The sequence below is a fragment of the Salvelinus fontinalis genome, chromosome 24 (genome assembly GCF_029448725.1).
Source record: "Salvelinus fontinalis isolate EN_2023a chromosome 24, ASM2944872v1, whole genome shotgun sequence".
In the NCBI taxonomy this organism is placed as follows: domain Eukaryota; kingdom Metazoa; phylum Chordata; class Actinopteri; order Salmoniformes; family Salmonidae; genus Salvelinus; species Salvelinus fontinalis.
Genome location: NC_074688.1, coordinates 5,706,836 through 5,734,372, shown reverse-complemented (window position 1 = coordinate 5,734,372; position 27,537 = coordinate 5,706,836). Strand labels below are relative to the sequence as shown.

The 27,537-nt window shown below is 43.6% G+C and overlaps 1 protein-coding gene across 1 annotated transcript; it reads right to left on the bottom strand.

The window, feature by feature from the left end:
• Positions 1-314: 314 nt before the first annotated feature.
• Positions 315-18,601, bottom strand: LOC129821822 (calpain-9-like). The gene is made up of 22 exons (XM_055879499.1): positions 17,970-18,601; positions 12,524-12,593; positions 11,237-11,355; positions 8,438-8,571; positions 8,098-8,269; positions 7,779-7,862; positions 7,573-7,658; positions 7,425-7,502; positions 4,912-5,105; positions 4,566-4,762; positions 4,448-4,459; positions 4,181-4,260; positions 3,956-4,078; positions 3,839-3,875; positions 3,666-3,740; positions 3,527-3,572; positions 2,888-2,949; positions 2,568-2,636; positions 1,869-1,947; positions 1,552-1,668; positions 1,010-1,062; positions 315-663 (listed from the first exon to the last, which is right to left on the bottom strand). Exons 1-22 carry the CDS (start codon positions 18,165-18,167, stop codon positions 637-639), a joined length of 2,112 nt encoding a protein of 703 aa, XP_055735474.1. The 5' UTR covers positions 18,168-18,601; the 3' UTR covers positions 315-636.
• Between the last annotated feature and the right edge of the window lie 8,936 nt (positions 18,602-27,537).

The following is a 27,537-nucleotide window of genomic DNA, read 5'->3' as shown; positions in this document are numbered from 1 at the left end:
ATTTATAGGGGCATCAGGAGAAAGGACAAGAGCATACATGTTTGTTTGTGTTTTTGTGACTTTGAGAGCACACGGGGTAACAGAGGGAGAAGGAGGCAGATTGTGAGAGAGTTACTAGAGAGAGCGCGAGAGAGGGTGCAAAGGAGGGAGGGAACGTAGCGGAGGAGGCGGCGAGTGCGTGTTGATGCTGTACGTGGCATCTGTATGATAAGAATAGAGACTCCCTCACCAGGGCAGGCCGTAGTCTCCATGTGTGTGAGGCTAGGCCGGCTGTATTTATAAACACAGAAATAATTTTACAGTATCGAAGCGGATTCATTTTTACACATTTTTATTTTTGGATACATTTCAACTACAGAGCTTCAACTACATTTTCACTATTTAAAACTCAAATAATGAAAGGTTAAAGAAATACTTGGCTGTAGAACTGAAAATACTTGACTCAATTGCTGAAAATACTTAGCTGATATGCGGGGTATCGTATGGTGACAAAGGCCAGTGGCTGTTTGTGTGTGTGGTGTGCGCCTGTGTGTGTGTGGACGAGGGCGCCGGTGGAGGCATGATGTTATCATATGGTCCTGGTCAGACAGAATGCCCCTGCAGTGCCCACGCAGAACCCCCCTTTACAGAGCACGCTCACACGGTCAGGAGTCGGAGCAGCCACTGTAAAAGAACAGCAACTATTCAGGATTAGAGGGCATTAGTAAGGGTCTAGTCTGTATTAAAAGGTGGGGTCAGGGTCAAGGTACTGTATAAGTTAGGCTTGAGGATATGGTCTGGCACAGAACGGGTTAGGGTCAGGTTATGATTCATGTTTAGTGCCATGTTACGTTAAGATATAGGGTTAGGGTTAGGGTTGAACCGAGATCTGGACATGGCGCTAGGGTTAGGGTTGTGGTTGAGGGTAGGGATATGGTTTAGGCTAGGGTTAGGGTTGAACCAGGATGTGGACATGAAGCTAGGCTTAGGGCCAGGGTTTTGGTTGATTTCAAGATCAAGGAGGACTCACAGTATTGATTCCTCCGTCTTTGACCTCAGGGTTGCTATCTGATTTATACAGGGCTGGGGAGAGGGGACACAAACAAATCAAAATCAAATCTACTGTTATTAGTCACATGCGCCGAATACAACAGGTAACAACCTTACAGTGAAATGCTTACTGACGAGCCCCTAACCAACAATGCATTTTTTGTTTTTTAAACGAGTAAGAATAAGAAATAAAAGTAACAAGTAATTAAAGAGCGGCAGTAAAATAACAATAGCGAGACTATACACAGGGTACCGGTACAGAGTCAATGTGCAGGGGCACCGGTTAGTTGAGGTAATATGTACATGTAGGTAAAGTTCTTAAAGTGACTATGCATAGATGATAACACAGAAAGTAGCAGCAGGAAGGGGGGAGGCAATGCAAATAGTCTGAGTAGGAATTTGATTAGATGTTCAGGAGTCTTATGGCTTGGGGATAGAAGCACACAATATTAAGGCTGAATATCAGAACCTGCAACAAAACATAGCTCTCCTAAGTGTGTGTGTGTGTGTGTGTTGAAATACCGAATAGCTTGCGCAGCCTGGTGACACAGGCCACAAAGCCATGGAAAGGCAGGTGCAGCTCCCCAGAGCCAAACCTCTCCCACAGCAGCTGTATGACCTGGCCATCACACTGCACACCTAGCAGGAAGGAGGAAGAAGAGAGGGGAGGAGAGAGAGACGGGTTGTTATCCATTCAAGAGTGGAGTAGAAGGTAAACTAGAACAACCATATGGAAAGTGAGGGTGTGAGTGAGTAAACGAGTAAGTGAGTGAGTGAGAGAGTGTAAGAGACAGAGAGAGAGTGTGTGTGTGTGTGTGTGTGTGTGCGCCTGTACGCACCAGCAGCCTGGAGGGCCAGACTAAGCTCAAAGGGGCTCATAGTCCCTGAAGAGTCCTGATCAAACTTGAAGAAGATGGACTGAAAGAGAGAGAGAGGTCAATGAAGGATGGTTGTGTAGCTGTAGCTAAGTAATATCACTAATTATAAACCGGGTATTTTGGGTCCTGGATGCTGATTGGCTGAAACAGCATTTCAGCCATATGTATATCAGACAACATACTTTGGGTATGATGCAAGAACACTATTATGTTGCTAAACGGTTTACAATAGCAATAAGGCACCTCTGTGGTTTGAGGTATATGGCCAATATAGTTCATTTAGTTTATTAATTCGACCATTTAAAAAAAAAACAAGCACACATAAAACTTGAAAAAGCCATAGATGCACATTAATAAAATCATGGTGGATAACACACAATAAAGTCTGGGACTTATTTCCATTGTGGTCCTCTTGAGACAAGATGGCTAGGCAAGATCGAACACAGTTAAACACAGTATGGCAGTGAAATAATGAAACAAAAACAGAGAAGAACATCGATCTCATCATTCCAGTTACCATGGCGAAGGCCAGTATCCAGGCACTCAGCGTTGCGTCGTGCCTAACAACAGCCCTTATCCGCTGTATATTGGCCAATAACACCGCACCCCCATGGGCTTTATTGCTTAACATATTGGGTTTTGTACCTATAGCAGTCGTACCTGCAGACTGCGAAGAGAGGCCAGCACAGGCTCTGTCTGCTCTCGGGTCAGACAGCTACGCCCCCCAGTCTGACACGTGGGTTAGGGACAGCTCTCAGACACAGACAGAGGCGCTCAAAAGTACCAGGACCCGTATCGACAAAGCATTACAGTGCTGATCTATTGCCAGTTTAGCCTTTTAGATCACAATGAATAAGATTAAATGGACAAATCCTAGATCAGCCTTCCTGCTCTTAGATGCTTTGTGGTCCTGGCAAGAAAAACAAAGCCAGTGAGATGTAAGGGGAAAGGTTGTGACAACTGGCCAAATAAAAGGATACATCCTCTCCAAAGATGAGCTGTCTGCATGTCTCCAGTGGCAGCTGGTAGTCTTTCTCCATAACTGATAGGGGGAGAGGGGGGAGGAGTGAACGAGGCAGAGGATTGTAATGGTATATTTAAGCAATAAGGCACAAGGGGGTGTGGTATACGGCCAATATACAACGGCTAAGGGCTGTTCTTAAGCGCGACGCAACGCTGAGTGCCTGGATACAGCCCTTAGCCGTATATTGGCCATATACCGCAAACCCTCAAGGTGCCTTATTGCTATTATAAACTGGTTAGCAACGTAATTAGAGCAGTAAAAATAAATGTTTTGTCATACCGGTGGTATACGGTCTGATATACCACGTCTGTCAGCCAATCAGCATTCAGGGCTCGAAGCACCCAGCTTATAATAGCAATTAGGTTTCGCCTTGAAGTCATCTCTGTTTCCCCAAAAAGTGTCTACCTGCTAGAGGAAACCTTGCTACTCTGCTCCCCCTAATGTCGTTTACTGGCACTGCATTGTAAGAATATTCCCCTCAATAGGACCAACATACAATAGCTGCACCCTTCATTACAGCAGTTTATGGAGTTCTGCACCCTGGTTTGACTAAATTAACCTTATAATGACAACATGAGTTTGTGAATGATCTAACCTGAGTTAACCAGCTTCATGAACTCCTTAGCATTCAGCTTGTCATCCTGCCAGGGAGAGAGAACAGGAGGTTAAGACTGTCTAAGGGAGACATTTATCTTCTATGATTGAGTTAGATTTAGAGATGAGAGAATTCCTACCGGCCCCGCCACCTCATCAAAGGTCTTCTGTACTCTCTTGCGATCCTCTGGCAAGACTGGTGGCATTGACATTACCTGTGAAGGACACACACGCACACACACACAGACAGTTGGCTTGGTGAACTGGAGAGCAGGACTGCAATAGAAGTAGGCTTCAGTAAGGTTTAACTCACCATGAGGAAGCCAGTGGAGCAGGTGAAGTCTTGGGTCCTGTAATACAAGGAGGAGCGCCATCAGTCTGTTACTAATTATCTTCATCATCATCATCCCCCCCACCCTCCTCTCCGTACCCCAGATTGTTGCCAGTCTTGGAGTAGACGCGGAGGAAGAATTCCGCAGGCTGGTTGGGACTGTAGGTGGAGGCCAGAATCACGTAGTTTCCCGGGTCCAGCCTCACCTCCCTCCACACAGCCCTACGGTGACAAAAGGCAAGGAGAAGAGATACAACTTATATTGACTGTTTTCATGAAAACGTGACATAGTTGCCGTGAAGACTGGCTGCTGAGGTACAGTACCTGAGGGGCTGGTACACCCCAGAACTCCCCACTGGCTGCTTGAAAGAGAAGAAGCTCTGGTCCAGACACAGGCCCCGGAGCTACGAGAGGGGGAGCGGGGAGAAGGAAAGGGGAAGAGAGAGGAAGGCAGAGATAGAAAAGAGGGAGAGAAGGAGGTAGTGGTGGAGAGAGGGGGGCAGCAGACATGGTTGGAAGATTAAAAGCCATGTCATTGTCTAACTAATGAAAATATTCGTTTTTTTAAATACTTTATATTAAAATACTCACCTTTGGAGGAACCTGCAGAGACAGGAAAGACGTCAGATTAACTGAAAATGTAGAACATTCTCATTCACAGCACACACAGGGACAACACATTTTCCCTCCCTCTCTCGCCCTTTCTCACCCTGTAGATGTGGAAGGCGATGTGGAGGAAGTTGATTTTCTTTCTCCGGTCTTTCTGCAGTAGTTCCACCAGCACGGTGCACTGCTTTGCTTTCTGCTTCTCCTTCTCTGCCACCTTCTTCTCCTCCGGGGTCATCTCTATGTCATCATCATGCTCGGCAAGGACAAGCTGGAACTGGGGATTCTTCCAGAACGATCCTACAATAGAGAGAGAGAAAGAGAGAGACACAGAGAGGGGGGGGGGGGGGGTGGAGGAGGGATTGTTGAAAAGGAACGGTAGTAAATGACAAGTGGATGAAATTACAAACATTCTGCTTTTGGAAACGCACACACACACACACACTCACGAGGGTAACTACAGCTTCCCCCTGCAGTGGAGCCCGATACCCAGGAGCCTTTGTGGGAGCTGAGGGTCCAGGCAGAGGGGGGGTCAGCAGGGGAGTCGGGGTCAGTGGGTGTGTCCTCTTCCACTATGGGGTCAGGGTCCACACTACAGAGCTCCACTGTGTCAAACAGCTTGTTGAAGTCCTCCGCACTGATCCTGACACACAGAGCGGATACACACTGTCAGAATGTGTTTGTGTGCTGTTGTTGTAAAGTGTGAAACTAGATGAGATGTAGAGTTAGAGTGAGAAGCATTTATTAAAGTGTCACTTCACAATGATACAATAGTTGACAATACAAAAGACAGATTTAAAAAAACACAATTGTGGACCACTCAAACAGTTTTGAGACACAAAAAGCAGTCATAGTCAAACATGGTACAGTATTTCATTTGGAGTCATCTATAATACGTACAGTACATCATCTATACATATCAGTTATTATACATGACATTATATATACACACATGTATAAACAAAAACTAAGTACAATCGATAAAAGTCGAGATTGGTCGATGTACAGTGCCTTCAGAAAGTATTCACATCCTTTGACTTTTTCCACATTTTGTTGTGTTACAGCCTGAATTTAAAATGGATTAAATTAATATTTTTTTGTCACTGGCCTACACACAATACACCATAATGTCAAAGCAGAATTATGTTTTTCTAAATTTTAACAAATTAATAAAAGATGAAAAGCTGAAATGTCTTGAGTCGATAAATATTCAACCCCTTTGTTATGGCAAGCAAAAATAAATTCAGGAGTAATAACTGCTCATCATGACACATAATAAGTTGCATGGACTCACTCTGTGTGCAACAATAGTGTTTAACATGACTTTTTAATGACTACCTCATCTCTGTAACCCACACATACAATTATCAGTCGAGCAGGGAATTTCAAACAAAGATTCAACCACAAAGACCAGGGTTTTCCAATGCCTCGCAAAAAAAGGGGCAGATGTGTAAAAATGTAATATCCCTTTTGAGCATGGTGAAGTTATTAATTACACTTTGGATGGTGTATCAATACACCCAGTCACTACAAAGATACAGGCGTCCTATCTCAGTTGCAAGACAGGAAGGAAACCGCTCAGGGATTTCACTACGAGGCCAATGGTGACTTTAAAACAGTTACAGAGTTTAATGGCTGTGATAGGAGAACACTGAGGATGGATCAACAACATTGTAGTTACTCCACAATACTAACCTAATTGACAGAGTGAAAAGAAGGAAGCCTATAGAGGATACAAATATTCCAAATTATGCATCTTGTTTGCAACAATGCACTAAAGTCATAGTGCAAAAAATGTGGCAAAGCAATTCACTTTTTGTCCTGAATACAAAGTGTTATGTTTGGGGAAAATCCAATACAACATTACTTAGTGCCACTCTCCATATTTTCAAGCATAGTGGTGGCTGCATCATGTTATGGGTATGCTTGTAATCATTAAGGTCTGGGAAGTTTTTGAGGATAAAAAAACAAATGGAATGGAGCTAAACACAGGCAAAATCCTAGAGAAAAACCTGGTTCAGTCTGCTTTCCACCAGACACTGAGAGATGAATTCACCTTTCGGCAGGACAATAACCTAAAACACAAGGCCAAATCTATGCTGGAGTTGCTTACCAAGAAGACAGTGAATGTTCCTGAGTGGCCGAATTACAGTTCTGACTTAAATCTGCTTGAAAATCTAAGGCAAGACCTGAAAATGGTTGTCTAGTAATGACAGACAACCAACATTTCTGTATTTCATTTTCAATAAATTTGCACAAAAACAATCAAACATGTTTTCACTTTGTCATTATGGGGTACTGCGTGTAGATGGGTGAGAAAAAAAAGCTATTTAATACATTTTGAATTCAGGGTGTCACACAACAAAATGTGTCCACAAGGTATATGAATACTTTCGTGAATGCACTGTATGTGTATGTATGTAACGGCTTTCTTCCTCCTCTTCGGATGAAGAGGAGGAGCAGGGATTTGACCAAAACGCAGCGTTGTGAAATGACATGATGATTTATTGAACAAGACGAAGACGAAACGAAATACACTTGATAAATTAACAAAATAACAAAACGACGTAGACAGACCTGAACGACGAACTCACATGAAACACGAAGAACGCATGAACAGGGAAACTGACTACATAAAAGAACGAACATATAAACAAACCGAAAACAGTCCCGTGTGGCGCAACGACATACACAGACACAGGAGACAACCACCCACAACAATGTGAAACAACCTACCTTAATATGACTCTCAATTAGAGGAAACGCCAAACACCTGCCTCTAATTGAGAGCCATACCAGGCAACCCTTAAACAAACATAGAAACAGAAAACATAGACTGCCCACCCAAACTCACGTCCTGACCAACTAACACATACAAAAACTAACAGAAACAGGTCAGGAACGTGACAATGTATGTGTTTACGTATGTTTGTGTCTACGTGTGTTTGTAACCAGAACCTACCAGAACTCTCCGTCCTCACTGTTTTTCAGATCAATCCTTTTCTTCTCAGCAGCATCCACATCATCCCAGTCTTTACTCCTGCAATTACACACACAGGATTACATGCCTGTGTAATGACAAAATGAAACACACACACACAATTCCTCACTTGTCACTCCAGGGTCCAGAGTACTCCACAAATCCCCAGGGGTTCCTCAGCCTCAGCAACAAGGCCTCACCAGTCGGCTTCTTCACCTGAACCACATACACACACACATGCACACGCACACACAGAAAAACAATTATTTGAGAAAAATTAGAAAGTGGATTCTTTTCTGATGACTTTAGCTTGGTGAAGGACAGTATGACACATACCGTGACAGTGTCTGTGATGGCGTAGGCATGGCCCTTCACCAGTCCCTCTGCAGTCACTGTGCCTATCTCACGATAGTTACTAGCCTGTGGAGATACACAGCACATAGAGAGTAACTCACTACAGGTGCTGCATACACAGTAAGAATCACACTGCCATCACAGTAGCTATTGACGAAAGAGAAGTGTGAGGAAGGTATGTAGCTATGTTGGTACAGCATTCATCATAAAGTCTATAAGTCATACATGTGCCATGGGTGTGTGTGTGATTTGTCTGTGAGTGTGTGCATGCGTTCAGGTGTGTATGTGTGTGTCTGTGTACCTGTATGAAGCAGCTGAGCAGGCTGCCACGGGACAGGGCAGCAGAGAGGGCTCTCCACATGACCCTTGGGGTGCGTGAGGAGACAGGGAGGGAGTAGGCTATGCCGCCTGTGAAGTCCTCCATCGCCTCAGAGATATTACCCCCCTTCAGACTGCCATACGACCCGATCAGCCTGTGGTGTGGTAGAAGGATTGAGGAATGAGGGAGCTAAAGGGAGGTGATATTTTCACACACAGCCAGACACACAAACACTAAAATTATGTAAGACATTGCAAGGACGCATGCACGCACACATACATAAACACACACACACAGACAGACGCATATTCTGGTGACTGACTTGGCATAGGCTTTCTCCACCAGGGCGCTCCAGTACTCGTTGCGGGTACAGGAGTAGCTGAAGAGCAGGCGGCCCTCGCGTACAGGTAGCCTGTCATCCACTACCACCTCCACCCACTCACCATACTGCCAGAACTACACGGGGGGGGGGGGGGGTATGGACGGAGAGGGAGGCATAAAGAGGGTGGACAGGGAGGGAGGGAGGAAGGATGAGGCGTAAGGAGGAGGATGTAGGGAGAGACGGGGAGAGGGAGGGAGAAGGGAAAGAGATATACATTTGATGTGTTGCATAACAGTGGGCAAGTACAAGCCTGCATCACTTGCCCATAAGCAAGGCTGTGTGTGTGTGTGTGTGTGTGTGTGTGTGTGTGTGTGTGTGTGTGTGTGTGTGTGTGTGTGTGTGTGTGTGTGTGTGTGTGTGTGTGTGTGTGTGTGTGTGTCAGGGTAGTAGCTACCTACAAGTCTGTACTACACTCCCAACATAACCCCTCCAGGTCTACTCATATGTACCCTTTTTTCCCAACCAATGCGTTAAGTCATGCCACACATACTTCACCGAGAGGGCCAAGTCACCTGAGAAGACATTAACGCGGTCCGTCAATCTAAGTAACATCATTTAAAAAATCCCCATCAAAATCCGTCAATTTAAGCTAGTGATATCTGCATGGGATGAGTCTCAATCCAACGCATCCGCCGATGTCGCACTTCCACATCTGTGGTGAAAGGTGAAAGGTGACAGAGCTAGAGCGGTGTTTGTCAGACCATGAGACATCCCAGAAATCGGTTTTCTCACGAAAACGTCTATAGCGTCCGAACCGTGCCCTACAAACTAAATGTGATCCCACTGTGGAAAGGGGAGTTTCTCACGAACACGATGGTGTTCTCTGTTTTGCAAAAGTCTGAATGCTCGGATCAACTCTACTCCTCGGCCAGGGCGTCCGGTGTGCACTCTGTACACTCCGAGAGTTTACGAATGGACAATCTGACAACGCTCTGAGTTTACGAACGCCCAGAGTGTACTCTGGCACTCCAGATTGAATTCATGAATACACCCGTAGTATAAACCAACCTTTAGTCTTGAAATCTTTGGTTGTTTAGTACATGACCTTACATGTGAATCCTTAAAGAGATGGGTGGGGCTAAGGCTTAAGATGGTGTGAACTATGCTGAATGGGTGTTGACAAAGAAGAGCTCTCCAGTAGGTTTAACAAAACATTCAAGGGACATTTTCTCAAAAGTGATGTTACAAGTTTATCAACTTTCAAAGCAGAATTACTTTCCCATTGTTCCTCAACTGTAGTGTATGATATACCATTTTCTAGCTCTGAGTCTCTACTTTTATCCAATGTAAGAAAACACAATTTCAAATTTTGCTACATATGACCGAATCGAGCCGGTCGGTCACAAAGGGGTCCTAAAATTCTAAAGCAAATAGATAAATGATCCATAGTACGACCATATTAAACCAATTCCGTATGTAAACTTAGAACCCACCCTCCCCCCAGGGGTAAAGCAACTAGAGAAAATCACTAAGGCATAACTCATGACCTCTATGATGTTTTAATGCTTTAATGAGACAATGTTTTAATAATCAATCTCTTTAATCCTGACATAATTGGTACAGAGAAGATGCCTTTGAGGCAAATGTAAAATATTAAATGATAATGACGACAGGGGCAAGTGTGCAGAGACGAGAGCGAATGGGTTAGAGGTGTGTGCACAACGTGAGTGTGTGTGAGTGTGTTTGTGTGTGGGGGGGGGGTAATTAAAGATCACCCTCATTAGTGAAGGGGTAGGTTGAGGGGGGGAGGGGACCATCAACTAGATTTTGCCTCGGGATGATTTTTTTCTTGAGCGGATGGTCAGGGGGCCTGAACATAATTGCAAATAATTTGGAGACTGCAAATTGACCACAATTGTCACCTTCTGACCATAGTTCTTTTGTGTTTTCTTTGTTTTAGTGTTGGTCAGGACGTGAGCTGGGTGGGCATTCTATGTTGTGTGTCTAGTTTGTCCGTTTCTATGTATGGCCTGATATGGTTCTCAATCAGAGGCAGGTGTTAGTCATTGTCTCTGATTGGGAGCCATATTTAGGTAGCTTGTTTTGTGTAGGGGTTTGTGGGTGGTTGTCTTCTGTCTTTGTGTTCTCTGCACCAGATAGGACTGTTTTGGGTTTGCCACATTTGTTATTTTGTATTTGTGTAGTGTTCACGTTTATCGTCTTTTATTAAACATGTTGAACACAAACTACGCTGCGTCTTGGTCCGATTCCTGCTACACCTCCTCTTCAGACGAAGAGGAGGATGGCTGCCGTTACAACAATAAGCCCAAACAGATATAGTATTTGACTAAAACGTAAGCATTTCAAACCTTGTTTTCAAACCTTGCTTGTATACGATCACATATCTCTCTATTATGCGTGGGAATACTTTGGAACATTTTTCCTAAATTAAAATCACTTGGTGCTGATTTGCGGTTGTTTTTATTGTCATTTATGTCCAACTATAAAAAAATATATATAAAAAAATGTGCTCACCATATTTGGCCCATGGGCCGCCAGTTGGGGAACCCTGATCTAGTTACACCACCTCCTCCCATAACACTCTGTCATAACACACTCCTCTGTTCTCTTTTCATTTCCACCATATTGCAATCTTCAGCCCTGCTTTTACTATTCTCGCTCTTTTACAAGACCTGCTACTCTAATAAGATAGTAAGGGACATTCTCATTGCATTCACAAAAAGTGAGTAGGCAGAACACATGTACACAGCAAACTCATGAACCCTCCCCACGTCTTACCATGAAGTGGAAGATGCCAGCATAGGATTCTGTCAGGCTCTGATTAGGTGGTACCACTTTGACAAAGAGATTGGGGTGCATGGTAAGGCAGGACAGGGCAGCCAGAAGCCAACAGTCACCTATTAGAAAAAGAAAGAGACACGCCAAAGGCAATATGCATGTTAACTAGCAGTAGCAATATGCATGTTAACTAGCAGTAGCAATATGCATGTTAACTAGCAGTAGCAATATGCATGTTAACTAGCAGTAGCAATATGCATGTTAACTAGCAGTAGCAATATGCATGTTAACTAGCAGTAGCAATATGCATGTTAACTAGCAGTAGCAATATGCATGTTAACTAGCAGTAGCAATATGCATGTTAACTAGCAGTATCGATTTGATTTCAGTTGATTCTACATGCATTTTTAATTTCAAATAATTTCCTGAGGCTTGTGGAAGATATGCCACTGCAGAGTTCCCACACTCACACTTTCTCCCTACCAAACACACCCACATGCACACACGCACACAAACATGCCTGTACACACACAGGCCCATTCCTCTCTAACCGTAAACAGCTGCTCTGTGTATTCGTGTAGAGGAAAGAAAGAGGTGTTGATGTTTGACGCACGTACGCACACACACACACACACACACACACACACACACACACACACACACACACACACACACACACACACACACACACACACACACACACACACACACACACACACACACACACACACACACACACACGGGATGCCACATTGCCATCAGATTCATCACACAAACCTTGAGGACAAAATGAATCAAGCAACAAGAAAGCAAGATGAGCATTCTCACCATTTCACACAAATTAAAAACAGACTGGGCGTCACATGAAAAGTGGTCACAAACAAATCACATAGTTTTTGATGTGAGAAAGGGGTGTGATCACAGGGTCCCGACTCCCTTTAGACCCACAGATACTCCAAAAGGAGGTTGGGACTGGGCGACTGGGAGGTGAGAACACGAATGTCACCCCGATCCCCCTGCTATTGGGCAATGGGTTTGGAGCGGAGCCCCTGGGGCGATGTGGAAGGGTGACATATTCAGTGTGATTGATAGTGATCCTCCAGAATCACTGAGAGACTGAACCATACAGAGAAGAGAACCAGGATCTCTCAACCCCATTCCCAGGAGAATAGGTTGGAAAAGTGAGGGTAATCCGGTTATATAGGAAAACTGTGGGTTGGAGTTAATTGTCTACACGTTACTGAAATGATACCCCATCCTGTGATGTTTAAAACAGCACACACTTACCCAGCTGGCCCTGGCAGATATCGGTGGTGCACGTCGTGTCCTCCACAAACACAGCATTGGCACTGATCTCCTGCAGAGAGCGAGACAAGGGGCAGAGTTCAAGACTACAGTTTACCCCACAGCACATGTTGCCGTTGAGTCTGAGGGAATGTGAAAGCAACACAACACTAATTTCCACATAACAGTTGACTAGATGATGACAAGGCAATGTTAATGATGTAAACTGCATTACACAGGTTGTTATCTCGTCATTCCATCTCTGTTCTGCTTTAAGAGATATCCTGTCACATCGCGCTCCACGAGTTACTTCCGGCGCCGACAGAGATGGCCGCCTCGCTTCGCGTTCCTAGGAAACTATGCAGCATTTTGTTTTTTTATGTGTTATTTCTTACATTGGTACCCCAGGTAATCTTAGGTTTCATTACATACAGTCGGGAGGAACTACTGGATATAAGAGCAACGTCAACTCACCATCATTACAACCAGGAATATGACTCTCCCGAAGCGGATCCTGTGTTTTGCCTTCCACCCAGTACAATGGATCGGATCCCAGCCGGCGACCCTAAACAAGGACGCCGTAAAAGGGGCAAACGAAGCGGTCTCCTGGTCAGGCTTCGGAGACGGGCACATCGCGCTCCACTCCCTAGCATACTACTCGCCACTGTCCAGTCTCTTGACAACAAGGTTGATGAAATCCGAGCAAGGGTTGCCTTCCAGAGAGACATCAGAGACTGTAACGTTCTTTGTTTCACGGAAACATGGCTCACTCGAGAGACGCTAACGGAGTCAGTGCAGCCAGCTGGTTTCTTCACGCATCGCACCGACATAAACAAACATCTCTCTGGTAAGAAGAGGGGCGGGGTGTATGCCTTATGATTAACGAGACGTGGTGTGATTATAACAACATACAGGAACTCAAGTCATTCTGTTCACCTGATTTAGAATTCCTCACAATCAAAATGTCGACCGCATTATCTACCAAGGGAATTCTCTTCGATTATAGTCACAGCCGTATATATTCCCCCCCAAGCAGACACATCGATGGCCCTGGGCAAACTTTATCTGACTATGTAAACTGGAAACCACACACCCTGAGGCTGCATTTATCGTAGCTGGGGATTTTAACAAGGCTAATCTGAAAACAAAACTCCCTAAATTCTATCAGCATATCGATTGTGCTACCAGGGCTGGTAAAACCTTGGATAATTGTTATACTAACTTCTGCGACGCATATAAGGTCCTTCCCCGCCCTCCTTTCGGAAAAGCTGACCACGACTCAATTTTGTTGCTTCCAGCCTACAAACAGAAACTAAAACAGCAAGGTCTGTTCAACGCTGGTCCGACCAATCTGATTCCACGCTTCAAGACTGCTTCGATCACGTGGATTGGGATATGTTCCGCATTGCGTCCAACAACAGCATTGACGAATACGCTGATTCGGTGAGCGAGTTCATTAGAAAGTGCATTGACGATGTCGTACCCACAGCAACGATTAAAACATTCCCAACCCAGAAACCGTGGATTGATGGCAGCATTCGCGTGAAACTGAAAGCGCGAACCACTGCTTTTAACCAGGGCAAGGTGACCGGAAACATGACCGAATACAAACAGTGTAGCTATTCCCTCCGCAAGGCAATCAAACAAGCTAAGTGCCAGTATAGAGACAAAGTAGAGTCGCAATTCAACAGCTCAGACACAAGAGGTATGTGGCAGGGTCTACAGTCAATCACAGATTACAAAAAGAAAACCAGCCCCGTCGCGGACCAGGATGTCTTGCTCCCAGACAGACTAAATAACTTTTTTGCTCGCTTTGAGGACAATACAGTGCCACTGACACGGCCCGCTACCAATACCTGCAGGCTCTCCTTCACTGCAGCCGAGGTGAGTAAAACATTTAAACGTGTTAACCCTCGCAAGGCTGCAGGCCCAGACGGCATTCCCAGCCGCGTCCTCAGAGCATGCGCAGACCAGCTGGCTGGTGTGTTTAAGGACATATTCAATCAATCCTTATCCCAGTCTGCTGTTCCCACATGCTTCAAGAGGGCGACCATTGTTCCTGTTCCCAAGAAAGCTAAGGTAACTGAGCTAAACGACTACCGCCCCGTAGCACTCACTTCCGTCATCATGAAGTGCTTTGAGAGACTAGTCAAGGACCATATCACCTCCACCCTACCTGACACCCTAGACCCACTCCAATTTGCTTACCGACCCAATAGGTCCACAGACGACGCAATCACAACCACACTGCACTAACCCATCTGGACAAGAGGAATACCTATGTGAGAATGCTGTTCATCGACTACAGCTCAGTATTTAACACCATAGTACCCTCCAAACTCGTCATCAAGCTCGAGACCCTGGGTCTCGACCCCGCCCTGTGCAACTGGGTCCTGGACTTCCTGACGGGCCGCCCCCAGGTGGTGAGGGTAGGTAACAACATCTCCACCCCACTGATCCTCAACACTGGGGCCCCACAAGGGTGCGTTCTGAGCCCTCTCCTGTACTCCCTGTTCACCCACGACTGCGTGGCCATGCACGCCTCCAACTCAATCATCAAGTTTGCGGACGACACTACAGTGGTAGGCTTGATTACCAACAACGACGAGACGGCCTACAGGGAGGAGGTGAGGGCCCTCGGAGTGTGGTGTCAGGAAAATAACCTCACACTCAACGTCAACAAAACAAAGGAGATGATTGTGGACTTCAGGAAACAGCAGAGGGAGCACCCCCCTATCCACATCGACGGGACAGTAGTGGAGAAGGTGGAAAGTTTTAAGTTCCTCGGTGTACACATCACGGACAAAACTGAATTGGTCCACCCACACCGACAGCGTTTTGAAGAAGGCGCAGCAGCGCCTCTTCAACCTCAGGAGGCTGAAGAAATTTGGCTTGTCACCAAAAGCACTCACAAACTTCTACAGATGCACAATCGAGAGCATCCTGTCAGGCTGTATCACCGCCTGGTACGGCAACTGCTCCGCCCACAACCGTAAGGCTCTCCAGAGGGTAGTGAGGTCTGCACAACACATCACCGGGGGCAAACTACCTACCCTCCAGGACACCTACACCACCCGATGTCACAGGAAGGCCATAAAGATCATCAAGGACAACAACCACACGAGCCACTGCCTGTTCACCCCGCTATCATCCAGAAGGCGAGGTCAGTACAGGTGCATCAAAGCAGGGACCGAGAGACTGAAAAACAGCTTCTATCTCAAGGCCATCAGACTGTTAAACAGCCACCACTAACATTTAGCGGCCGCTGCCAACATACTGACTCAACTCCAGCCACTTTAATAATGGGAATTGATGGAAATTATGTAAAAATGTATCACTGGCCACTTTAAACAATGCCACTTAATATAATGTTTACATACCCTACATTACTCATCTCATATGTATATGTATATACTGTACTCTATATCATCTACTGCATCTTGCCATCTTTATGTAATGCATGTATCACTAGCCACTTTAAACTATGCCACTTTATGTTTATATACCCTACATTGCTCATCTCATATGTATATACTGTACTCTATACCATCTACTGCATCTTGCCTATGCCGTTCTGTATGATCACTCATTCATATATCTTTATGTACATATTCTTTATCCCTTTACACTTGTGTGTATAAGGTAGTAGTTGTGGAATTGTTAGGTTAGATTACTTGTTGGTTATTACTGCATTGTCGGAACTAGAAGCACAAGCATTTCGCTACACTCGCATTAACATCTGCTAACCATGTGTATGTGACAAATAAAAATTTGATTTGATTTTGTCCAGCTGTTTGGCTCAGAGTCTGGTCTGTAAGTTCTCTCTCTCTTCTCTCAACATGATCCGTTCTGTCAGTTCCCTCTCTTCTCTCTGAATGTGTTCCAGCAGATCAATCTATCTTCCTCAGAACTAGACCACACCTGACAGTGAGTCAGCTCAGGTGTAGCCTACATCTGTCCAAGAGCAACATCCCAATTGTACACAACTAGACCTACTCATATCCCCATCAAACTCAATGCATAAGGTCAATATAAAAGTTAGAACATAGGCTGCAGATGTCCGTAAGATACGCATGACTAAGAAACTGGACTCTTGCAATATACAAGTAGGCTCTGTTTTTGAGCGTGACCGCATGGCTGGCTATCATGTAGACCTGTGGTCACCAACCGGTAGATCGCGACTGGTCCATCTTCAAGGTAATCCTACTCGATAACCAAACATCCCTATAGAAAAGCCAACGATAAAGGCTTCCGCGCCTTTTTTTTCGTTATTCCTGTTGCGCTGTTGATGGTAGATGCACTTGATTCAAAAGCCCTGCGCGCCGGGTAGGCAAAGTGTTCCATTTTATTTGTCTGAAAAGACATCGTACGACAACGCCACCCTGGCGGACCGGGAGATCTGTGGCTAAATCGAGTGCGCCTATACTGCGCTGGCCAATCCGATAGCACAAATCACCGTGCATATAGCTTCCACACCCTGGCTACAGCAAAGTTTGATATTAGGCTATGTGAGATGTAATCACTTGTAAAACGATGACTAGAGAGACTGTCAAAGAATACAGCAAATAGCTGCTGTTCCGAGTGAGTTCATGTCTACGTTTTTATTCGGTAGTGTCAAAACAGTTTTTATTTAAAACTATTGCGAAACAAAACGTGCTTCTCCCTACTTTCACTGGCGCTGCAGCTGCAATGAATGAGTAGCCAAGTGTATTATTAGCATTTCGTCCTGTCTAATTTAATATCAAGGAATATTTAACTTCCTCTGTTCATAGGAACAACATGAATTTGTGCATGAGGCAGATGCAGTGTGACTCGAGTTTCACCATCAGGTGGAAGGTGTCCCCTCTCTCCGGTCAGTCTCACCAGAGGAAAGGAAGGAGAGCACGGGCCGTGAGATATCAGGGACTCTGCTGCTCTCTCCCTCCGCTAAAACTAATGCCGGGTTCAAAACAACTCGGAACATGGAAATCTCCGACTGCAGTGTATTCAAGACAATTGGGAACTCGGGAGAAAAAAAAATCTGACTGGGAAAAGTCGTGTTTAACGGTTATCCAACTCGGAATTAAAAAATCGGAAAATCTAGAACTCCGACTTTCCGATCTGAAAATCACTGATGTCATGATTTGAAAGCACCATGACCATCAGATGCAGGTAGCATCAGTTCAGTAAAATAAAAATGCTAATAATTTCAGTTGCTACACTAACTGAACCATTTTGTTATCAAAGATCTTGTTTTAAAATATAATATGGTTTGAGAAGAACCATATTGGCAGGCCAGACATATAGCCAATATGTTGTGCTAATGTATTAGGCCTACTGCATAAACCTCATTCCTACAGAACAGTTTTTATTAGGTTAAACATTTTGTGCGGTAGATCTCGTATTGCTTTTTGACTGCGAAAGTGATCTCGACTCTCTTGATGTTAACACGGATAGGACGATAGCCTACCTTGGGTCGCAGCCACTTTATCTCCTTTTTGGGGTCTGGGTCGGTAGGCATGCCGATGGAGCTCTGGTTCGGGGGGAAGTTTGGGTCAGAGAACAGTGAACCGGATTTAACGCACGCATCCAGGAGGGCTACATAGTGCTGGTCCCGAAATTGAACAGGGTTGGCAATGGAACCAGTTGCGAACCCCTGAGTCCCCATTTTCAATGGTAAAGTTGAGATCAAAATAGCAAATGTCTATGCTTATTTTGGGGGGACTTGTACAACAATCCCAGTTCTTAAATACACACGCTCACCTATATGGAGACATAGAGGCGCCTCCCTTAGTCGAACCGTTCCAGCAAGGTATGCAGAGCCTCCGGGAAGTTTAGAATGTTCACATTTATTTAACGCTATCAAGGTCAATTGTGATCGAATCAACATAATATTAGCCACGTTCAATGCAACATACTGAAACAAAACGAACTATGCCAGACTTAGTATGGGGGGGACATATATTTTATGGAATTTAACACAAATTATACCCGCCTAAGATTGTGCAGAGCGCATCGGAGTAGGATTCAATTGCATTGACTGGCACAAGCGAGTAGATTACTCTTGTGTTGAGATCAAGGCGAGTTCTTATTAGCCCAGTTATACAGTAGCTCATTTCTGGTCAGAAATGGTGGAGTGATTGCTACATACAAAAGCACAAAACGTGTACATTTCTAACCATCTGAAAAACGAGTCAGGTAAAGAGGTATTTGTATGTCTTAAAGGGGGCGGTGTTGTATTTTGAGTCAGGCTTGTATAAGCTAAGGAGCCAATAGGCAGAGAGAGGGTAGCATCCATTTTTGTCATTCACATGTTTGAGCCCCACCGGTTTTGTTAACTGCGTAGCATTTTATTTTAGCATTAATTCGTGTCACATATCAGTTTGCAAACAAAAACAACTATTAAGTGAATAAAGCCGCATACAAACGCTGTCTTTTTCTTGCTTTCTTGAGTAAGGCAGCTCCAAAATACAGATGTTTCCGACCTGAAAATCACTGACGTCATGATTCGACCTTGTTTTTCCCAAGTTCCCAGTTGTCTTGAAAGCACCATAAATCCAGAGAATGACAGACTTTCATGACAAAGTTCATGTTTTAATGGTCGAAATTACGGATTGTCTCTTATCTTCTCATCGTTCCCTTATGCCATAGTTTGCACATCTCAATTTCTATAGGCCTACTGCTTCTATAGGTCTATCTCATCAGTATCTTATTCATCATTTTAGGCAATGTTGGAATGATTTCATTGTTTCGCTTACATTGTGTATTATAATTAGCACATGTGCTTTTCTTGACAAGGAGGAGATACTATATAATGTTGTTGGGTCTGTAACCATGTTTACTACCAGTGACAGTCTTTTCCCATTGAAAAATGTGTTTTCAACAAAAAGTTCAGTAATAGACTCATGTAATTCCAGATGATATTGTGAGGGTTGTTTTGTTTGCGCAATGCGCTGTCTGTGCGTCGGTATATTGTATATAAAAGTGAATCCTCATGCCTGTATTTTCCTTCCTTTTTAGACCACATAGGCCTAATAAAATACTTCAAATGGTAGGCTAACCGTCTCTCTCTCGCTCTCTGTGTGCGTGTGTGTGTGTGTGTGTGGTGACTTAATCAAAGGAGAGTAAAGTTAAGGCCTCAACATCTTGCTGAATTTATCTGAATTAACGTCTATCTGAATTTCTGTCGGCGTCCATTTTGAAAGTGCTGAACAAATAGGCCTATCTCGTCGCAGCTCGTTTGCTTGCACTTGCTTATACTTGGAGCTAAGTTTTGATGATATAATAATAAACATTATGAATTTACTGAACAGAAATGTAACAATGTTTGTGTATCCTTTTTGGCCTTTGTTATTATTGAAGGAGAATGCAGTTCTTACTCAGTAGCAGTAGTAACCACATTTGCTTAAGAAAGTCAGCCATATCAGCTATGTTTTTTAAAAAGGCAGTAAATGAGGCTGTATGAACTTATTCGCTGCCAGACAAGGCTCCGCTGATAGCCAGGTGTAGCGGTGGAAAGGATTCACTCCATGGTGCTGAAAGGAAAGCTCTGCTGTTGGGACAGCTTTATGTCGGCCCTAACAGTTTGTGGGCACCGTTTGTCACCGTTATAGTGCAATGAATGTATTGTTTAGTGTTGTGTTGTGTAGTGTAGGTATGCATCTAAAAGAAATGCTGAGTTTGCCCCAACAGGATTTACATGCTAAAATCGCCACTGGTAATAATAATAATTTTAGGGGAATAATAATGCATTTTATTTGATGAAATGGTTTCTTGCATCAAACACAATACAACAACATGTTCAGTTACCTCTTAGTCTGGAGGACAAGTGAATGAACAGGTTAATGTCAAACCCTGCACGTTTTTTCAGAAGTGCAATCGATTGTCGACATTGAACACCCCAGATTGGCTACTACTGTTGGCTGAATTAAATTACTATTTCCTTGTTAAAATGTTATGGCATGCATTTTCTCCATTGTTTTTGATAGTAGGCAACTGATAGGTCTACACGATTATCAAATCGCCACAGTAGCCTTCCTAGCCACAGTTAAAACTGTTACTTAATAAAGCAGGTAGGCTTCAGCCTCAGTGTTCACAGTAAACACGCACCGGAAGTTGCACAGAATTTTCACAACGTTCAAGTTTGCCGACCTGAAATTTGCTCAGTGCCCCAAAAATTTGAGGGAACATTGGATCTGACACTTGTTTTGTCCACACGAGGACCCGGACTCTCAAAGAGCCCTTCAGTCTGTCACTGGGCCGTTCTCCGCCTGAGCTAAACAAACACAAATAATAGCGACACAAACCCATAGAATGGTCCCTTTTAACTCCATTATCCACCTGCCCATTATCTCCGTATGGTCCTTGAGGCCGGGATTATACACATCCCTAATAACAAAGATCGTCGACCGGCCCTACCCATGCCGACACTCCCACACCTTCCGCGACCCTTTTGATCCCACGAACAGCAGCGGTCTGACGAAAACTGTCGCCGCAACTATTTAAAAATATATATAAATATTGTTTTTTTCTTGAAAAAAAAAGATAAATAGGTCAGGGAAATGTACAACATGAAAAACCAACAGAAATTAAATAAATAGAAATAGAAGATGACAGATCACATTTCAACATGCTGGTAGGCTACATCAAATGTAATTATACAATTATACAGTGCAAATACTAGTTTTGTTATTATGTAAATTGAGGGAACTTAGGCTACAAATTCATAAATGAAGACTTGAAATCTGGACTTCTTCTTTGAAAATGTACATTTATGAATATAGATTTTACTCAGAAGTAAATTATTTTTTTTCAGGCGGTCTTTAAATCAACTGGAGTCTGGGTAATGACATGGTACCAGGAGCTGACTTTGAACTGTAGCCTATTATTTATCGACCATTTGCATAATTTTCTGTGGTCAGGCAATCCCATGTCGATTAAATGTGAGTGTCGATTAAAAAAGTATGAAAAACAGGCTGTGTGTGTTCTCGCTTTCTCTCTCTCTCTCTCTCTCGCTCTTACTCACACACATTTTCCTCTTTTTACTTCAATCACATTATTTCACACATTCTTCTTCCACACAGCCTATATGTAGGCACCATAATTGGGGAGGACGGGCTCATGGTAATGGCTGGAGCGGAATACGTGGAGTGGTATCAAACACATGGTTTGTGTTCGATGCCAAACACAAGGTTTGTGTTCGATGCCATTGCATTTTCTCTGTTTTATCCATTATAATGAGCCCGTCCTCCCTCAACATCCTCAACTGATAAACCCTGAATTGCTGATGTTATGTATTGGCCAATAAGAGGCTTTGAAGACACCGGCAGCCATTTTGGTAGCAGGAATGAATGGAAATCAAATTACATGCACCTCTTTGTTGTAGTGGGGACAGTAACATTATTACTCTCTAAAGAAAAATACTCTAAGGAATAGGTTTTTATAAACAAATATATAGTTTTATGTTCAGTTCACATATCCTAATATAATGTAAAAGTAGGCTAAGCATTAAGGTGTCAGTAATAGAATATACTTGTCAAAAACTAATAGATAGTAGACCTTAACGCATTTATATAGATTCCAAAATCTTTTTTTACTTTGGGAGGAGTACCAAAATGGCTGTGTGGTGGCTTGAATACATCGCCCCGTCAGTCATCCAGGGTTTATAGGCCTACACATCATTGGCTAAAACCAGAGAGTAAGTGGCGAAGCAAGAGGATTTACTCGGCCCAAAATCTGTCCACGAAAATAAGACCACGAAGTGAGGCATTTTTTATGTAGGTCAACGAGTGTCAAACTCAATCAAAAAGGTAATAGCTAATTTTATACATGAGGCTTTTTCGATCTATTTTAAGTTTTGTAATGGTTAGGAATGCACTGATATAATTGGATGCATGTTGCATTTTGTCAACTTTGAAAAAAGACTACTTTATATCGGAGTTGTGCCTGTTGTTCACATGTGTATCTGCCCTCTCATTGCTAGAATGGTGCCACATGATCTTGCCCCCTCCCGCCTGTCTTCCGTCTTTAAGGACATGCATTTCCATTGTTAGAGTGGTCACTCGACTATGTTTTCAATATAATAGATCATCTTTGCTAAAACTGTCCTCGCAATCAGACCAGTCAAATCAAATCAAATTGTATTATTCACCTGCGCCGAATACAACCTTAAAGTGAAATGTTTACTTACGAGTCCCTAAAAATATATATAAGAATAAGAAATAAAAGTAACAAGAAATTAAAGAGTAGCGAGACTATATACAGGTTTGGGGGGAGGCAATGCAAATAGTCTGGGTAGCCATTTGATTAGATGTTGAGGAGTCTTATGGCTTGGGGGTAGAAGCTATTTAGGAGTTTCTTGGACCTAGACTTGGCGCTCCAGTACAGCTTGCCGTACGGTAGCAGAGAGAACAGTCTATGACTAGGGCGGCTGGAGTCTTTGACAATTTTTAGGGCCTTCCTCTGACACCGCCTGGTATAGAGGTCCTGGATGGCAGGAAGCTTGGCCCCAGTGATGTACTGGGCCATATACAGTACCCTCTGTAGCGCCTTGCGGTCGGAGGCCGAGCAGTTGCCATACCAGTCAGTGATGCAACCAGTCAGGATGCTCTCAATGGTGCAGCGGTAGAACCTTTTGAGGATCTGAGGACCCATTACAAATCTTTTCAGTCTCCTGAGGGGGAATAGGTTTTGTCGTGCCCTCTTCACGACTGTCTTGGTGTGCTTGGACCATGTTAGTTTGATGATGTTGTGAACACCAAGGAACTTGAAGCTCTCAACCTGCTCCACTACAGCCCCGTTGATGAGAATGGGGGCGTGCTCGGTCCTCTTTTTCCTGTAGTCCACAATCATGTCCTTTGTCTTGATCACGTTGAGGGAGAGGTTGTTGTCCTGGCACCACACGGACAGGTCTCTGACCTCCCTATAGGCTGCCTCGTCGTTGTCGGTGATCAGGCCTACATGTGGGGTCTCTGATGTGAGCGCCTTTCTCGCACTACCAGACTGCAATCGATAGTTGTCTACTACATTTCGTCACTAGATGGCAGTCTGTCTCCGCTAGATGGGCGAGAGGGAACTGGAGTTGTGGCCTATACAATTTTGAAGCACCAAGAGATAATAAAGCAAGAAAAGTTATGTAATCCGCAAATGTTACTAGCTGGCCATAAATGGGATAAGAGAGATACAGTATATGCTTACAAATAGGCCTAAGCTATTTCTTCTTTCCTTCTATGACTATAGCCTATGTTCATCTAGCCTAGGCCGATTGACCTTAAGTAGCCTATTCAGTGCCATAACACTGTCATAGGTAATCCGCAAGTTAATTATTCATATATAAGTGACGGACTAGGCTCAATTGCCCTTACAAGGTTGATGCCCGTTGTGCAAGGTTCCATAGTCAAATAGTCAAAGTTGGATGATTAGTTCATTATTTGAATCAGCTATGTAGTGCACCCCTTGGGGTCCCCAGGACTGAGGTTGGGAAACCCGGTGTTAGGATTAGACCAATGTTCCCTCTAAACTGCGTGCAAGGGAGAATACAGGTGAGAGAGAAAATGGCAGAAGCAGATTTTCTGTTTGAATCAGATGGCGTGTTGAGTGGAGATGAGAGTGAGAATAATTGGATTCCAGTGGCGAATGCAAAAGGAAGTAAGAGAAGTAACGTGGTAGTGGAATCTAGTCAATTCAAGCCTAGTTCTGATTTTTGGAGTAAGGGTTTTGGATCGATGCTGCTACTTTGTATTGGATAACACCACAATCATTTGGGCTTGCTTGGACTCATAAAACGTCTTCAATGTAGGGCTCATAACATGTATTTAATGTATGGCTCATCAGGCTCCGGTCACATCAGACTATAATTTTCATGCCGAACTAAACTCTACTCAAATCCATACATGTTAATATTCTTTATACGCTTTAGAATTACACTTCCGTTTTGGGCAGGATATACCAGGTTACCCGTTAGAAAAGTGATTATTCTCGGGATGGAACATTTGTAATACCGGGAAAATATTCTACCCTAGTCTGTAGTATAGTCTTTTGATTTTTGGGGCTTCTGGTGAACCATGATGTGCAGGCATAATCAAAGTGACACTGAAATAGCGCACTTGCCAGATACTTTTGGGCGTCTATAGGTTTCCATCCAATTGGCAACAGATTTTCATGCAAATATTCTAACATCTGCATAAAAACAATATGCACATTTCAGGGTTTCCTTTACGAAAATTTGGCGCGGGGCAACGTGACCGGGAAGATTTAAATGTACCATACATTTGAGAAATTTACCAGACATCCATATGCATTCAAATCCGACTTGGCGCAGTCAGCACGATCAAAAAACTAGCGATATTGGCCAAATGATCCACATTTACGTGTCCTTAAAAACAGCCTATAACAAATTACAAAAACACTATTGCTTGTGTTTTTATATGTAGCATATGCAGAACTTTAAAGCCATTTTCTTTCATGTTTAGGCTACTTTCCTAAAGCAATAATTGTCCACCTCACGGTTCAGCTGTTGGAGATTTGAACACTAAATGCATCAGGGCATTGCATACATAGGCCTATAGGCTTAGGTGTCTACTGTATGATAGATATATATTGAAAAAAATATGGCCTATATAAAGAATAAAAAGCTTAGGCTTAGCCCCAGAGAGAGAGATAGAGATATGCCGGCGGCGTGCTAAAACACCGACATGCATGTATTTATGTTAGATGGTTACTGTGTCTGCTATACAGATATAGATGTACAGAAACAGGCTAATTCGTACATTTTTTGATCAGAATATTTTGTATTAAGATAAGCATTATATTGTTAGATTATAGGAGTAACTCTGGTAGGCCTGAAACATTCTTCCTCGCCTTAAATTCAACTGTCGGAGTCAGTCTTAACCCTAAATACGGAGTACACAATTAAAAATACAGATCTAATTTAATTTAGCCAATGAAAACGTCTCAACAGAATTAAACTAAACAGGTTTCACATATTTAAAGAACTGGTTTCGATTAATAAATACGCGTATAATAATAATGGTAAACAACAATAATAATAATAATAAAACAAATTATTATAAATACATTTTACTTCCAAAATTGCATCCTACCTGCCTTCTTTTCATCTTAGTCCACTACAAATGTACAATTTATATTAAATTCCCCTTGTAGGCTTTTGGGCATACTGTTTTTCCTCTTTCCATGGCTGCTCTGTTGTTCTCTCTCTCCTCAGCAGCAGGCGCACGTGTGCGCAAGACTTGAGAGAACCGAGAATTCAAGGTGTAGGCTATGATAGACGGCCACTAGTGTACAATTCGGCCTGCTGCAATTGTATTTATCTGCCTTTAAAAACAAATCTGCCAAATGTTGACAATTACCAGCTAAGGAAAAGCCTGGAGCATTTTCCCGCTACAGTTGTGTTTCCGTCAAATTGCCTTGTTGCAGATACTTTACTCACATAAACAGGTTGGAAGGAAACCTGGTTAATGTCAAGCCATTTTGAGGATGAATGAATGTGCGCATGCCTACAGGATCATTTTGAAGTAGCCTAATCCGATTAAAACATTATGACTGATAGTGTTCATGCCCACATATAAAAGGTAATACATTCAGAAAGATAAATTATAAATATTTAGGCTATATTGAAGCTTTAGGTTCTAGGCGCGTGAGGAACAGCCGAGGAGAGGAGGCTGCGCGTGTGAAGCTTTTCTGAGGAACTGGGCCTGCCCGGAGCAAATGTGTCGACATTATTAGAGGACGAGTTGGGAGAATGATGATCTGCAACAGACAGTAGTAAAAACACAGCCGGACTGGCCTGCTACTGTGCCTTTCCTAGGCCTTATAAACTGTCGAGAGTGGACCCACAATGGATCCAAATCTAATGAAGCATTCAAATCACAGGGATTTTGTACCATTTTTCAAATGACATTTTTTACTGCAGCCTAGAGTAGGCTAGAATGTTGTACTCACACGAAAACAATAATGCAATTATTAATTGCATTGTGGTGTTGTAGGCTAGTGTAATTTCGTGTGTGTAGGTGGCAGGATAGTCAGGCGCAGGATAATCGAACTTGGTATAAATGGAGTAGTTTAATAGCGTTTAACAAAACTCCAAAACCAAAGTACATAAAAAATATAAGTGGGTACAAGAACCCGTCGCGCAACAATCCATAATACACGTGCATACAAACCAAACAAGAGGAACTCCTTCATCCCAATCTTTCTCAGATTCCAAACAATATTTACGTAGCATAGACTTCAGTGTCTGACGCCAACGCTCACCCTGAGAGTCTGGGTGATATGCGCTTGCCACACCGTGCGTGATTGACAAGGATTACTTGCCCCATTCAGTTACTTGCCCCATTCTCTTCTCCTCTCCCTGTTTACTTTGTTCCATCTCTACAAAATCTACAGACTGGATCTGCAGCGCCAGACAGCAGATACCGCCAGGGCTCCTTTCTCAAGATCCAGATTTGTCCCCCTGGGTCCCCAACATCAGACATCCATCAAGATGCATCATACTCCTAAATCTCATCTACCATAACATTCTGGTTAAGTATTTTATCAGTAAATCTTCTCAAACGCATTTCTCCTCCCTCCTTAATCTCTCCCCTCTCTCCAGATGACATCCTGCGACTAGTGAGGTCTGGCCACCTGACAACCTGCCCGCTCGACCCCCTTCCCTCCTCCCTTCTCCAGACCATCTCTGGAGACCATCTCCCATTCCTCACCAACTCATCCCTGACCACTGGCTGCGTCCCCTCTGACTTCAAAATGGCAGAGTTGCTCCCCTCAAGAAACCAACACTCGACTCATCTGATGTCAAAAACTATAGACCTGTATCCCTTCTTTCTTTTCTCTGATCAACTTTCTCGTTATCTCTTTCAGAACGATCTTCTTACCTTAACCAGTCAGGCTTCAAGACAGGTCACTCAACCTAGACTGCTCTTCTCTGTGTCACGGAGGCTCTCCACACTTCCAAAGCTGACTCTCTCTGTTCTCATCCTCCTATCCTCCTAGATCTATCCACTGCCTTCTACACCATGAAC